The 16,545-nt window shown below is 37.7% G+C and overlaps 1 protein-coding gene and 2 long non-coding RNA genes across 4 annotated transcripts; 2 read left to right on the top strand and 1 right to left on the bottom strand.

The window, feature by feature from the left end:
• The first annotated feature begins 1,980 nt into the window (after positions 1 to 1,980).
• Positions 1,981 to 4,018, top strand: LOC149269940 (uncharacterized). 2 transcript variants are annotated; one of them, XR_016269248.1, is made up of 3 exons: positions 1,981 to 2,684; positions 2,771 to 3,300; positions 3,425 to 4,018. It is a non-coding gene; the product is annotated as an uncharacterized LOC149269940 (long non-coding RNA). The 2 variants fall into 2 exon arrangements; XR_016269249.1 differs by having other exon boundaries at positions 3,362 to 4,018.
• LOC149269939 (uncharacterized) lies at positions 3,854 to 4,073 on the bottom strand. The gene is made up of 2 exons (XR_016269250.1): positions 4,038 to 4,073; positions 3,854 to 3,962 (listed from the first exon to the last, which is right to left on the bottom strand). It is a non-coding gene; the product is annotated as an uncharacterized LOC149269939 (long non-coding RNA).
• Positions 4,074 to 10,341: 6,268 nt separating this feature from the next.
• Positions 10,342 to 12,757, top strand: LOC108611978 (esterase E4). Its single transcript, XM_018004839.2, has 4 exons — positions 10,342 to 10,567; positions 10,642 to 11,682; positions 11,741 to 12,191; positions 12,257 to 12,757. The coding sequence occupies exons 2-4, from the start codon at positions 10,671 to 10,673 to the stop codon at positions 12,489 to 12,491; spliced, it is 1,698 nt and encodes a 565-aa protein (XP_017860328.1). The 5' UTR covers positions 10,342 to 10,567; positions 10,642 to 10,670; the 3' UTR covers positions 12,492 to 12,757.
• The last annotated feature ends 3,788 nt before the right edge of the window (positions 12,758 to 16,545 follow it).

Here is a 16,545-nt window from a genome sequence, read left to right as displayed (position 1 = left end):
TTGTTATTACGGCTTTTTGGCTTAGAGCGCAGTCATCATTAAACCTTAATCTAAATTATGGGATAGAAGGCAGTAAAGTTATTATTATTATTAATTTGCAATTGTGAAAAATGTGAATAATATTCCATTTTCTTATTAAAAAAAAAAAAAAAAAAAACTCTTGCACCAATAGTTGAAACTTTAGTGTGAAAATATCTAAATATCCTTGCTTATTTATTTATATTGTACTACAAAAATATTCATAATATTTAACCAACTTTGTAATTGTTTAATTTACACATCATTTAGGTCAGCTCCATATTCTATCTACGTATCTATGATCTACAGAGTCAACTGAATTATGTAAGATTTTCAGCATGGTATTTGATTCTTAATGGCTATACATCAGCTCCATTAATGATTTTCAACTTTAGTTTTGTGTACAAACAGCTAGAATAAACTGGAATATTCTCAATAATTGATTTCAGGTCTCACATAATTTCTCCAAATGTTTTCTCACTTGCTCGCTGCAGCATTCGTGCAACTCATCTGTCTAGAAATGCAATGACTCTATGTACATATGTATACTTGAGTCCCTTCAAGTGCTTTCTCACTTCTTTAAGTTTATTCAACTGCATTTGAATGTCAATTAGCTTAAATAGCTAGTTGTGACTTACAAAGCAACCAAAACCTATTAACAGCCCTAGCCACACAGACGCAGCTCAGGCCAATAGACCAATTAAGGGCTAGACTCGCACACACGCACACACATACACACAGTCTACACTGTATGTATTCCGCTCTCACAATGTATCCATAACAAGGGACGAGTGCATTAACCTCGGCTCAACAAATATTTGATTTGCATGCATGTATCTTTCAGATACATTTGGGCTTCCGCCACTGCACGCCATCGCACTCAATTTAATTTAATAAAATTTCAGTGCCTCTCTATGACTATTTTTCGGGGTGCCCTTTTGTTAATTATTAATAATATTTTCCACTCTGCGCCTTCTACTCCTCCTCCTCCTGCTCCTCCTGCGATTGTTGTGCACATAAAACGCATCCATAAACAAAATGGCTGAAAAGCCGTTTATTCAGATCTTCAATTAATCTCAATTAAGTGGCGAAAATACGCAGCAGACCCTGCCACATATTGATGGAAAGTTTTGTTTTAGGGTTCGCAGTAGCCCTTTGCTTAGCTCAAGGCGGCAGCTCTACCAATTGAGGGTTGGGCCCCGGACCCGGGCCACATTAATTCTTATTGTATAACTTGGCAATTGGAGTTGTAAATTTTGTGACTGGCCAGTTGATTGGCATGTTGAGCCATTAAGTTGTTTGTTAAGGCGACGAAATTGAAATTTCTATGGTATATTAAAAAACATAAAAAAGTTAAACAGAACGAGAACCCATTCAGCAAATAAAGCCAACGAAATAATATAAAATTTAATTGCAGATATAACAGTATAATCAAATTGATCATGGTTTTATTGCAGTTCGAAATCTTGAAACTTCTTGAGTTGTAGGAGAATTCAAATATGTAATGTAACTGCCTCTACCACACACACACAAATGTAGAAATTAATGTGTAAGTGTATACATATGCATACCAGACAGATATGTGGTAGATAGTCAGCTGTAAGAGGAAAGCTCTGAAATTAAAATTTTCTCTCAACTACTAAATGCGAGAGAGCATTTAGTTAATCTATAAAGAGATTGTTATAGTAAATTTATAAGGCAGGTTTAAGGTAAATACTTTCAAACCAATGTACATATTCGAAACATATTTTATATAGCTTATGAAAATCCTTTCATGAACTATGCGTTCTTTCCATTACTAACTTTTTCAGCATTTTACAGTTATATGATATATATCCTTAATTTATATGCACAGGGAAAACAAAATGTTGATATATATTTATATTTAAATCATGATTTCAAGGTGAAAATATAAATATAAATAAAAATATTATATCAGCAGGTATATTTGGATTTCTAGAAAATAATCTATATATATAAAAGAAAGTTGTGTAAAAGTGAAGACCGCTTATAACTTGATTTGGGCTGAACCAATTTTCATGGTTTTTGATTTGTTGGATTTGTCTCCGCAACGAGTTTAGTATAGGGTCTTAAAAATACTGAAAAAATTTGCCGAATACTTGAAAAACGCGGTTTTTTCCCCAAATGTTCAAATTTTTTTTATACCCAGTAGGCTTGGTAACAGTGACAGTTTTGACAATAGTGTAGAAGTAAATAAACAAATGTAGTCAGTCAGTCTACGGTCTCCTGACCTCGAGCAGACCTGACTATTCAAAAAAAAAAAAAAAAAAAAAAAAAAAAAAAAAAAAAAAAAAATTCAAATCAAAAGGAAAAATATTTCAAATCAAAAATCTGCAAAAAATCAAAAGATTAAAACCTGACTGTTCAAAAAATAAATAAAAAATTAAAAATTCGAAATTAAAAAAAAAAAGGTAATTATTAAAAAGTGTATTTTTGGCTTTTTATATTTTCGGACTTTTAAACTTTATAAATATTTCAAATCAAAAATCTGCAAAAATTAAAAAAAAAATCAAAAGATTAAAACCTAACAATCAAAAATAAATAAAAAATTCAAAATTCAAAATTCGAAATTAAAAAAAAAAAAGTTAATTATTAAAAATTGTATTTTTCGACTTTTACAAAAGCTAAATATCTCGAAAGTTCAGGTATTTGTTTGTCTCAAACATAAATTTGTGTAAATAATTTATATTTATATTTCTCGATTGTTTTATATGGTTTTGTGCGAGGGCAGTATTACTATTAATAAAAATGCCGCGTCCTAGAAGATCTAATCTTTCCCGGCGGACCCATAATGCAATTAGGCAACGGAATAGCGCGAGTCAATTATCTGACGAAGAGCGAGAAATCGCCCGAGAAAGGCTCCGCGTTAGTACCCAGGGAAGAAGGGCCTTAATTCGTGCTTCTCAAAGAGAGGCAGCCCGTGAAATGGCAATAAGAAATGGTTCAAGGATTGATTTGAATCGAGCAGCGTTTCGATATGATTGCACCATTGATTACAGCTTGAATCGTTTAGTTTGCATTGGTCCAATGGACGTTGTTAGCTAGCATTGTGGCGCATTGAAGTTTGCTGGTGAAACGCCCGGTTTGTGCTGCCTTAGTGGTAAAGTGACATTGCCATTAGCGGTCACCATAGCCATTGCGTTCCCTGCTTTATGGCGAAACACTAGAATCACGACATTTTCTAGCGAACACTCAAAAATACAATGCCTGTTTCCAAATGACATAATTTGGGGCGGAAAATATTGGAGACGGATATTTAAGGTAATTTACGTTAAAAATTTTATTTTCTATGACTGCCAAAAAAAAATTTTGAATAATGTAGTTTGTTAGATTTCTGTAAATAGTGTTTGTAAATATAACTATAACTATGGCTTTGAATTTAAAGATTCAAGGCCAGATTTGCCATCGCATTGGATCATTGCAACCTATTGAAGATGCACAGCAAAAATTCTTGCAAATATACTTCATGGGCAATATGGAAGAACAACTTGACCGGCGTCAAGAAATGAACACAGCTATGAAAAGAGCAATTCTCCATGATTTGCATGCTTAGAAATTTAAACCAACCAAAACTGTGCAATGGAACGCGTTTGGTGATAAGAAAACTGATGAGCAATGTGATTCACGCGTTGATACTCAAAGGAAAATTTAAAGATGAGGAAGTTCTTATTCCTAGGATTCCGATGAGCTCAACAGATATGCCCTTTGAATTTAAACGAATTCAATTCCCGCTTCGTCTTGCCTTCGCCATGACGATCAACAAGTCACAGGGCCAATCTTTGACTATTTGTGGCCTCAATCTAGAAAATGCGTGTTTTTCTCATGGTCAATTGTACGTGGCATGCTCACGTGTTGGCAAACGATCCGCATTATTTGTTCTTGCACCCGACCAAAAAACGAAGAATGTCGTTTACAACAAGGTGCTTGAATGAAAATCCGATTAATAAATTTATCAGTGTATCCCAGCCTGAACAACATAGCTTTCAACAATTTTTTACCTAGAAATAATATAGAGGGCAATGCAACGTTTGCCGGGCCAGCTAGTATGGTACTAAAACATAACTAATTTTAAAATCATATATAAGCTCAATAGCTTTAGTTTCATTCAATAAAATGAAAAATCATATGAATTATCATTCTTTGAAGTAAAATATAGATTTGTAAGCATAGGAATGGAATAAACTACACTATACACAATATGAATGATTTAAGATAAGATAGATAATGATAAATTTAATATATAATAAATATGCAGAAAATTGAAATAATATTCAAAATTGAAAACATACTAAAACAGACGCATATTACAAGAATGCTTTTATATGATTTATTTATTTTGATCTATAGTTTTTATTTAATCTACATTATATTCAGAATATAATAATAATTATCAGCTACATTTACTTTCAGAAAAGGCCTTTCACAATAGAAAACAAAACAGTTTCAAAGACACTTTTGATAAGCTTATTAAACCTCATAATTGTAATAAAAGTATTTCAAAATACAATGCAGAACCGCCGCTTTATGGGCAGCCAAGTGGTGTGCCAAGCCTTGAGCAAAGCTTTTGATTGAGACACTTGAGGAGCTAACCAATAAGTAAGTAAGAATTAGGCCCTATTTACACAACAATGTGTGCGCATTGGTGTGAAATTCTTGGCACTGTGTGGTAGAGGAAGCTTCGTCCCTTCCTTTCAGCTCAGTTCAGTTCAGCTGAGTTCGAGAAGTGGCGACCCTTCCGTTGTTGCGTGGCTCTTATCCTTGTCTGGCACAAATAAGACGTCACGCTCATTACAATATCACAATGGCAGCGCTATGCTCTCTCTCTCTCCCTCGATCCCTCCAAGAAATTGTGTGGCTCGAGTGCTCGTGCTTGCTTTTGTTATTTGTTTCACATTCTGTGCGTTTGCTCACTTGAGCCAAAGGATCGCCGATCTTCAAAAGACGAAACTCTGCTCTACTCTCTCTCTCTCTCTTTCTCTCTCTCTCACTCTCTATGTGGATTCAGTTCTTGTGTATTGATTACACGAAATATTCATGTATAGATTAGACGCAATATGCTGCTCGGAGCTGAGCACTTTTGTGCTCAAATTATCGCATACCACATATGCAAAGGCAGCGAACGAATGCCTTCGGATATATTGGTCTATTGTTTCGCTATCATTTATGCAAAATGTTATGCTTAACTACCCCTGTCCCTACGCAGGGCTGCGCCTCCATTCTCCTCCTCATGCTCGCCAGCCTCGACACGATACCAATGCGATAATTCCCATCTTTAAATATTCATTACAAGAGGTCGCAACGTCTCGCCTGGGCTGCAGCATATCGCTTTGATTGATTACTCAAGTGGTTTATCGTTTCGGCATTTGTTGCTCTCGCTCGGCGTTTTCCTTTCCTTTTCCAGCATTGTTTCTTCCAGTGTTGCGTCTGAGGCGTGGCCCGGCTCTACGGCGGCGCTGGCTTTGTTCGGGGCCAGCATGTTGGTCACTTGAGAGTTGCGACTCTGTTTCTTTTCAACTTGTCAAATGTCATTTAAATATCGGAGCACAGAACTTATTAAAATATCTTCAATTTGCATTCACAAATGCGTTCTCTAGTGGGCCGGGCAGCTGCTGCACAAATTACCAAATCTGCCATAAATGAAATCGATCTTACAGGCCACCAAGGGCGTGGCATGTGCTCAAAGATCATTCCGGCGGTTATGAAAGGTCAAACGTATTAGTATTATATATTATTCTATTAGAAATGAGCGCAACAAAGGTGACATGGGCCCCTCACAGGGAGCACAATTCATGGCTTGGGATTCAGCAATTTTCCATGTGACTCATTGAGTTTCTCAAGGCAGGCATCTTTTACTTTATTTTCTTGAATTAGTAAGTTCGTTTGCACAGAGCAAGATATTTGGTTAATTATATTTCATAAATGTTGCTGTTAAGATATCAAAAGTTTGTCCGCACTTATAAAAGATAAAAAAAAGTTTAGTTAGTCCAAGTTTTGGTATTTTATCTTATCTTTAATCTTACTTTTTATAATATTTTTTTAAGGATGTGTGTATATTTATTTTGATTATCTATTTAGGTTAGTTTACTATATTCTTTTCCCTTAAGGGCTGACATAAAAAATATGATAAAATAGGAAATATTTATTTAAAAAAATATTTTTTTTTTTCGTATGTCTCTGAAGTGAAAAGAAAATTTGCAGATATTGTTAAAATACCTTTGTCATATTCTGAATTTACTTTCAACTAATATTATATTAAGTTTCTTTAATCAAATATTAGTTTGCTTAATATTAAGTTTCTACGATTATATGCTGAACAATTGCAAAAGATAATAAAAAGGGTATAATGGTTTAATTTTTAATATATAAAATATTAATTGTTATATTTAAAAGGATAAAATAAACAAGAATTATTCATAAGGCCATTTAAATAAATATGTTTACTTGTGTTGGCCAATGATACTACTTATAATAAAAGATTAGCTTTAGATGCTTTCAGTTAGTAGTCTATGGTTGAGACTTCTTTCGTAACTAAAATTTCATATTAAAGAATACATTAGCTTAGTAGTAATATTCATTATGTGCTCATTAGTTCATTATATATATTGTATACTATTATGGACACTCTTTAAGTAACTCCCATTCTTAAACTCTCTGTCTTCTACCCACTCTCTTGCCAGAGCTCGCAACATCTGCTAACGATGCGTGAGAAATTTTTGCATGTCTGCCAAAGTGGTTTGTGGTGCGCGACGTCATCAAGCCACAGGAAGCTTCAGTATTTCGCGGCTTTGCTGCAAACAATACACATAACCGCTGAAGTGGCACAGTTTGAGCTGCTGATGATGATGATGACGATGTCTGTCAAGAGGCCACTCATATATTTGCAACAACTGGAGTACTGCGGCCCGATGCTGCACGGCGGTGCACGGTGGTGCACGGCGGTCGGTGCTTGGGCAGCTCCTGTGGCGATACGCTGAGCACATGGGCACTCAAGTGACTGGAATATTACATTCAGCTTCACTCCACAGTAGCAGCAGCAGCAACAGCAGCAGCAACAGCAGCAGATTGTCGCAATTTCCAAGTTTTGGGGTTACTGGGAATTATTTTCTTGATTAAAATGTTGAGACTCGCCGATGTGTGAACAAATGTCGTTGTGATATTTAATATTGTATATACAAAGAGACTGTGGATAATCTGCTAAGCGCATATAGATCACTTGCAAGGGCAGCCTGTAGTAGGGATCTGCGTCAGGGTGCCGAAAATGAAATACTCTTTAGATAGGACGATGAAGTTTCTTGTTATCAACAGACTTACGAAATTTGTATATGAAATTATAAATTTATATATAGAAATATAAAAACTTCACGAAATACCCTGTAGATAGGACGATGAAATTTCTTGTTATCAATAGACTTACGAGATTAGTATATTAAAATTAGAAATTTATATATAAAAATTTAATTTAATTATAAAGTTTAATTAAATAGAAATGTAATGTAATTATAAATTTTCTAATTTATCTTATTGAAAGTCATATTTTATATAGTAAATAAAAAATTGTGATATTTTAAATTAAATTTTGCATACTATATAAAATTGCTAGGCATTTGAGGTGGGCTCACTTCAAACTCTTATTGCAGTTGCTGCTGCTACATATACGATAGGTTCGATTATTTCTTAACGAAATTTGCAGAAGATTATGTTCGGGTACCGCAGATGCTTCAGCTAGACTCGGCAGCCTTTGCTAAAGCACGAATGAATGAAGATTATTAGTTGTAATACAGCGAATTCGAGGTTTGTTAAAAGTGAATGCTATAAAGTATTTTCTATATTTTGGCAACAATATCCCAGCCTTGAAACACTACAGAGAGCAATTTTCCGGACAAAATACGAAGCCAGCAAGTTATATTTGAGCGCCTTGCGAACCGTCTGAAGGTCATGGGTCAAGGCAAAGGTGGTATAACTTTTGAATAAGCAACATTGCAAATGTCAAATATGTTTTATTCAGAGCATACATATATTAAGATGGTATAACTATAAATAAATATATATAATCAATATAAATATAAATAAGTATAAATATAGTCAGATGTCTAGAGTTGCCATTTTTCAACATTTTTTATTACTTATAAGTATATTGCTATACTGATAGGAATTTCCCTATTATATATGCAATATATTCCTATACACATACTATGAAAGTATTGCAGTAGGAATCACATGGAATTCTCATTTTCAAGAGCATACGAATTTCAGTTAATATTTCTATTTGTCCACGACAGTTATTTAAATGAACTATCGAGCCAATGGGCTTTGTTGCTTAATTTCCGAACGTCTTCTGGGCGACTCCCGCCATCACTGCAGACGTAATTAATTGAATTCATTTAACAAAGGTCATTGTCAGCTTTTCACACAACACCAGCACCGCCGCCATAATTTTCACTTTTGCCCAGGCAAATCAGAGTGCTGGAAAGTGTCGGGGACCCGAGTAATTACCACTCGGCTTATATCAATCAATGAGCGGCTATAGACGCGACTATGAGTGCGTCGTGGGTAGTTTTAATTGAATATTACAAGAGGGATGTGCACTAATAAGGAAATCAATTTAAATCTCAGCGAGCTGCGGCTGCCAATGGCATGAGAAAAACCTACGAAATTCTAAAAAAAAAAAAATAACAAATCTGCGGGCGTAGGATCAGCAACATCCGTGCTGCAAGAGCGAAAGGGCGCTGTGTCTCTAACGGCTGCGAAACTCATCCCAATACTTCAATGAAGCAATAAGTTTCAATTGAAATGGATTTGCTGGCGAATGGAACTGGCCAAGGTCAGAATGAGGTTTAATAGAATATCTAATGATGGGAGTTTGGAAGAAGGAATAGCTATGACTGAATAATCCAAGGAACTGAAGAGTATGCTACTAATATAAAAGAGAAGTGAAGGATAGAAGGCAGAGAAAACAAGTAAGAAAGCTCCAGTCGGGACTGCTCGACTAGGAGATACCCTGAACCCTCCAAGCTGATATTCTAATCATTCTGCACTTCTTTTATGCACACATACATACACATGCATCCACACGCACGCATAGGCCTGCGCTCTGCTAACTGCGCAGTAAGCAGCGACTGCGCTTGGGCTGCGCTGCAGTGTGGGCAATATTATCAGAGTTTATTTGTTGAATAACTTCTTTTGTAGACATACGATCTTAATTAAACTTTTAGAGCGTAATCATATGGTGAATATGTGTGTACATTCCAAAGCCTAAGTCTCTAGTACTTGAAATGCGTCTTTTACAAATTGGGGGGAAGGGGGCGTGGTATCCAAAATCTGTAAATTACAAAATCTTTGTATCGATTGACTTTATATACAACGCAAATTTGAAGACTCCATCTCTAAAAATGTTAAAATTAGGCTAAAAAAACAAAATCAAATTTTCGATTATTCTCGATAAAAAAGTTATCGGACGAATTATCGAAAAAATAAAGCAAACTCGTACTGCGTATGGTACTCACGAGTATGCATGCCAAATTTAAGCTCTCTAGCTCTTATAACTTCTGAGATCGACGCACTCATACGGACGGACGGACGGACGGACAGACGGACAGGGCTATATCGACTCAGCTCGTCACGCTGATCAAGAATATATATACTTTGTGGGGTCTGCCACGCCTCCTTCTGCCCGTTACATACTTTTTCACAAAACCATTATACCCTGATTTCCCATTTTCAATGGGTTCAGGGTATAAAAAGAGATGACAAAACTAGAAAAAAATATTTCTAATTTAATAGATTATAATTTGTAAATATGAATTAGGCAAAATAAAAGGCTAAAAAAAAAAAAAAAAAACGATAAAGAGGACAAGAAAACAAAAATCAATTCAATAGAATTTAAGATAGTTGAAAAGTAGAAAATAGAGGAAAAATTGATGGAGAAATACCTTAAAAGAAACAAAATGTGATCTGCAATAAATGAGGAAATCCCCTTATGAAAAGTTGGAATTATATTATATTTTGGAAACAATTTATGTAATAAATAAATCTTAAAATTTTCGTATAGAATGACTGATATCTTAAACGAAAAAGCAATAGTATTTTTTTATGTACGAGTAACAAAATTTGTATATAAGAATAGAGTAGAATATGTCTGCCTAAGTAAGGGTAACAGATTCATTCCTTTAATTAAAGGAGTTAAATATTAAATGGAAATTCTTAAAAATATTCAAGATATAATTAGAAAGTTCACTCTTCGCCTTAGTACATGACAGTAAATTCACATTTTCGATTAGTTGTGGCCTACTGTTTAGCCCAAGTTTGTTTTGGTCGGCTGTCATGTGTTATAATTTATAGAGGGAACAACACGATTTGTAATCATATTAACGCCAAGCTAATCAAATGCCAATAATAAGCTTATCAACTGCTACTTTGCGATAGCATACCGGCCGTGTGAAGTTCACAGTTACCGTTCCAGATCGTGGCACGCTTTAGTGTCGAAAGATCTTCCATGCGGGTGCGTCGCACCGTCCAGAGCAGTTTTCGGGTGAGTAGCTGAACTGCGGAATAGCAAAGTGAAGGAACCAAATATGAAACGGATCAATTGAAATATTCTCACAGAAATCGGAAGGCGTGTGAGAGCAAGAATTATGGCTTGCCCGTTGGTGGTGGAGGTGCTGCTGGTGGTGGTGCCGGTGGTGCTACTGCTGCAGCCCAGTTGCAGCCTTGGCAGGGCGACACGCGATACCGAGCCGATTGTGAGCACCACCTTGGGCCTCATCCAAGGCGGCACCATGAAGAGCTTCAGCAACAAGACTATCTTTGCGTTTCGCGGCATACCCTACGCCCAGCCGCCACTGGCTGCGCTGCGGTTCATGCCGCCCCAGTCGATTCATGCCTGGGGAAATGCCACTTTGAAGGCCACCTCCGACTCGCTGATATGCCCACAGACTGGCATAAAGTTGCTGATGAGCGAGGACTGCCTGAAGCTGAACGTCTACACCAAGAATGTGACGGGAAGTCTGCCCGTGATTGTGTATATACACGGCGGTGCCAATGTCCTGGGCAGCGGCCACAGCCAATACGAGGCTGGGCCCGAGTATCTGCTGGAGCACGACTTGGTCATGGTGGCCTTCAATTACCGGCTGGGCGCGTTGGGCTTTCTGGGCGGCAGCAACAATGCCTATCTGGATCAGATCATGGCCCTGGAGTGGGTGCAGTCGCACATAGCGCGCTTTGGCGGCGATCCGGGTAGGGTTACGCTGCTGGGCTTGAGTGCGGGCGCCATGGCTGTGAGTCTGCATCTGGCCTCGCCTTTGTCCAGCGGCCTATTCCATGGGGCCATCCTCATGAGCGGCTCGGCCACGAATCACTTTAGCATACACAACGAGTTCTGGACACGCATCCTGGCCAGAGCGCTGGGCTGTCCCATCTACGATTCGTACGACATGACCGAATGTCTGCGCAACGCCAGCTGGCAGAGCATCATCGACGTCTGCAGTGACTGGGAGCAGTACAAGTTCATCAACATGAAGTGGAACTATGAAATCGATAGATACTTCCTGCCCAAGCATCCAAGCACTCTGATAGACGGGGGCACATTCAACCGGGTGCCGCTGATGGTCAGCTACACCGCCAACGAGCTGGACTTTACGACCCTAGGTAAGTAGGGAGGAGTAGGTAAGTAAGTAAGGATTTCGATTAACTGAGCTGGCTTCAGGGCATCTGGAGAAGGAGCTGCTGCTGCACGACATCATAAGCCACTTTCATGACTGGGCGCCGGAGCTGTTCCTCTTTGACTACAATGTGGGAAAGAGCAGACGCCTCAAGAACTTCTATCTGGGTCGCGATGTCGACGAGCTGAACGCCACGAACATTGAGAGATTCGGCCAAATCTTCTCCGACGGCATCATAGGCCACGGCGTCCACAGACTCGTCCAGCTGGCACGCAGGCACACCAAGGTCTATTACTCACGCATGGATTACATAGGAGAACGGAGTGTCTCGGCGCCGATGACTGCGAACAATCTGCCCAGTGGCGTGGGCCACGCGGACGATTGGCAGTATGTGATGCCCAGCCTGTGGTATGGCTCAATCTTGAGTCCCGGTCACAGGGATCTGTTCATGATGGAGCGCCTGACCGGTTGGATGGCTCACTTTGCCCACATGGGGTAAGCCCCACCGCATGAACTAATGTGAAGCGAATATAACTGTAAACCAATTTCGATCTTTGCAGTGAGCCGCTGCAGAACTCCAGCGTCAATTGGCCGCCCTGCACAGCTACACAGATGCAGATGCTCTATAACGATAATGTCACCAAGATGGGTCCGCCCGACTTTGTCGATCGTTACAGAGTCTGGGATGAGCTTTTCCCCACGCCCCACTCGAATGGCGCTGCCCGGAGGCAACTCCAGCTCGCCTTTGTCGCCGCCGTGGCCCTGCTCTCCGGGCTGTTCTTGAAATTAATGTAGCCATTAGGTGTGGAAAAAGCTTATCAATAGGCAGTTTAGATTACGCTAATGACGACGCTTGCTCGCTGCAGCTATTTACTTTGATTAATTAATCAGCAAAGGCGTGAGATTTTCAATGTTTTTCTTTCCGAATATTGTGAGAGAGTGTTAGAGTGTGTATGTGTGTGTGTGTGTGTGTGTGTGATTGTGGAGCTTGTTTTGGCCGAGGCCTTTGGGCAATTAGTCTACAAGGCAGCTTAAATATACATTAATTTGTCTTTAAACGATTTCGGGCTAAGGAGACGCCTTTTGACCTTTTTTTGAGGGGGGAGCTGTGGGAATCGTAATTGTGTGATAATTTTTTGTTGGTACTGACAGGTTCGCCTAGTGCCACGCCCCTTCCACTGGCACAGCCTTCAGCCCCCAAAACTGCGGCAGTCGCAACTGGCGCTGCTATTGACATTCGAGATTGGCAGCATTTAAAAGATTTGCTCTTGCGTGAAAAATCTCGAAACATATGTGGAGAGCGCCGGCAAAGGATTAACTCCGGCAATTTAATTGGAGAGGGCTGCAAATAATTGCCGGTCAGGGGTTTGTTTTACTGTTTGCTCTCTCTCTTATCTTGATTGCGCGTTGGCATAAGTAATCGTCTGCGAGTTGATACAATGACATCAGAGAGTTAATTTGTGCTTACATGGAGATGGGTGGGAACCGATATGATTGTCGCATAGTATGTAAAGTATGAAATATTGATTAAAGAAAATTTAAATGCGTATGTAAAATATAAAGAAATTGACGGGGAATATAAAAATCATTTGAAAGTAATCAAAGCATCTAAAAATATTAAATTAAAAGGAAAAGAATTACATTAAGATTTAAATATACTAAAATTTCATTTATGTATAATATGTATGTAAATAATTATATTTTTATACATATACATTTTATATATAAATTAATTAAAATGTAAAACTAATAAAAATATATCAACTATATACAACAAGCAGCATAAGAATATCGTAAATAATTATATTTTTTATATACATATACATATACTTTTTTAATTAAATAAATTTAAATTTAAATTTTATAAAAATTATATCAATTATACACAATAAGCAGCATTAGAATATCGCTTTAATTTATAAATGTTAAATTAAAAATAAACAAAATAAAATAAAAAGGAAAATAAAATTATATATATAATTTATATAAACATGTATTTATAAAAATTAAAACTAGAAACAATATTTTAACTAAAAATAAAAAAATATATATATATTTGTTTTATTTACTTGTATGCAAAAATGTTGTTTATCAGAATACTTTATATAATAAATCAATATAATATGAATAACATATAATATAATAATATATGTATATATTTATTTATTTTTTCTTTAATTAAAAGTAAAGCTAAGCAAATTAAAATTTTTATTTTTTTAAGTTTCTGAAAAGAACTTTTATTTAATAAACAAGTAGTTCTACAGTCAATAGATTTATTAATATAAAAGACAGATAACTCTAGAGGTCGACGAGCTTTAAAATTTCCAACTCGTTGGCTTTTGCCTTTCAGGCTTCTGCTCATTATTCGCCTTTGTCTTACTTATCGTGGTCCGAGGACGACCCAAGCAAACCGCCAGACATACACACACGCACACACACACACACACACACACACATACAAAGACGACCACATAATGACTTTGATGTAGAGTTCGTGCAAAGTTTTACCAAAGAAAATATGGAAAATTAACTTGTTAGCCAACCCAGCAACCACACACATGCACACGGAAAATATATTGTCATATGAGTGTGCGTGTGTGTGTGTGTTGTTGGGGGAGAGGGCATGAGCAAACATTTAACTCTGTACGCATTGTGTCGTGTTCTCTTTTGGGACAATGGCCGCAAAAAGGTGGGCAAGTCAACTTGACAAAACGCATCACATGACAGCACATAGAATAGAATGGAATGGATACAGCAACAGACGACAGATGACAATGGAAATAAGTGAAAAGTGAAAAGAAACAAGCAAAATATTTGCCGCAGAGCATTTTTAATTAAATTTGCACAACAATTTTTAAAGTGACGAATCACATGTAAAATTGCATTCGAATAGGGAACACACTCGATCCTCAAACCGTAATGCGCCCCTACAAGGACTCTGATGGATGCCAAGCCAACACCTTTTTCAATTGAGCAGCTGCAAAATGGAAATGGAAATGTGAAAGAGTTGTGATTCGATATATAGAGACTGTGTGGCTTTTGTGACTCAATTACAATAAGTCTATTAAACTTGTGTCTGCGGCTTGTCTAGACAGAGTACCCAACCGAGCGATCAGTCACAATGTCTGCAGATCTCGAGCCTAGGCTCGAGCTCGGGTCCAGGTCCAGGTCCAGGCTCGGGGTTGAAGAGCCCTGAAGAGCATTGAGAGACCGAGCGCGTGCCCCTTTTGACTTTCGACTGGTTCTTTGTGCCGCTTCTAACAGCAACGGGCTGGAGTATGCACACGATGACTATGACGATGACGATGACGATGATGATGATGATGATTCTGGTGCTGATGATGATGAGGCGAAGGTGTTCCAGCTGCCGGTTAGGCTCTCTGTGTCTCGATTTCACTTTCGTTACGCCTGCGCCACAGACATTCGAACATATGTATTTCAAATGAAAACCTGGTCCTTGATCGAATCGGCTTGCCCCGCCGACATTCATCGTTTGGCTCGATGCTCTTTTTCATCAGCTTCTACTTCTCTTCTCTTGTTTGTTTTTTTTTTTTTTGTTGTGGCTGCGCTGGTTTTGATTACGTATTGCACAATGGATGCCTGGACGCAAAAAGGAGTAAAAATTTTGAAGTAGCGCCGTTCGAAATGCTTTATAGGTTTGTCAGCAATCGAATTGTGTGTGCGTGTGTGTGTGTGTGTGTGTTTGTCTGTCTCTCTGTCCGCCTCTCCGTGTCTGTCTGTGCGTTTTGTCAACATATCGTATTACGCCCCAGTCGCTGTCCCAGGACCTGGCCCATAATCGCTAATGACAATACAAATTGAGAGTGGAGAGTGGAGAGCCCCGAATCCCGAGTGCCGAGTCCCTAACCTTTGCGCATGCTCAGCGGCTTTGTTGGTTTTCTGGGAAGCCTCAGCCACTGACAGCCGGCGCAGGCGCAGTGTGCTTTCAATTTGTTAAACAATATATTTGTTTGGCATTTTAAGTGAATTTCGAACGCCGTTTATTTGGTGTTCTTCTGCCTCTCTCACTCCCTCCCTCTCTTTATCTCCCTCTGTGTGTGTGTGTGAGCGTGTTTTTGTGGTCGTTTGCAGCCGCCACCTTGAAGCAATCGATCAATATTCGTGGAAATTCAGTTTCGTACCATAAACAATATGAAGCTTTTTCTTGAGAATTTTCGGGGAAATACTTTTGCGATTAAGCAAGTAAAATGGCATTTTCTTTTAGAATTTGCATTAAATAATAAATATTTGTAAACAGTTTTGGCAATAAGACCATAATTAAAAGTAGGAGGTTTCTTTTGAATAAATTTTTTTTTATGTTTCAAATTAACCCAAAAATAGTTAATTGTTTTAGTTTAGTTAGTTAGATTTATGACTCTTTTAATTTAAATAAATTTATATTATTATGGACAGGACATATAAAAGTCTAGTTCATTTTTATGCTAGTCAAACTAAGAATCTTCGAATACTGGCCAGTTAGTGTTAATGGCACGTTGCTTTTATATAATAACGAGGCTTGACATCGAAAGAGTCGCTGCGACCGAGTGTGGTACAATTGTCGTTGGGTAACGAGAGACCCGAGGAATAGGAACTTCGGGGGTCACACATACTATAATATGTATAATGAGAAGAGACAACACAAGTTTGCAGTTAGCTGTATTCTGAGCGTGTTCGAATAAAACAACAAGAGTTTATTAGAATCAGCATCATCCCAAATGAATCAATATATTAAATAAAAAATGTTGTAAAATAAATGTTTAAGTATAAACAATAAATAAAGCTACAAATATTTTATTTATTTTACTTTTTATATATTTTTTATTTTTTTAATTTTGCACTCAATAGTATA

Source organism: Drosophila arizonae, chromosome 3 (assembly GCF_054131065.1).
Source record: "Drosophila arizonae isolate 15081-1271.41 chromosome 3, UAZ_ARI_1.0, whole genome shotgun sequence".
In the NCBI taxonomy this organism is placed as follows: Eukaryota; Metazoa; Arthropoda; class Insecta; order Diptera; family Drosophilidae; genus Drosophila; species Drosophila arizonae.
Note: the sequence above shows the minus strand (reverse complement) of the source record. Positions and strands in the feature narration are given on the sequence as shown.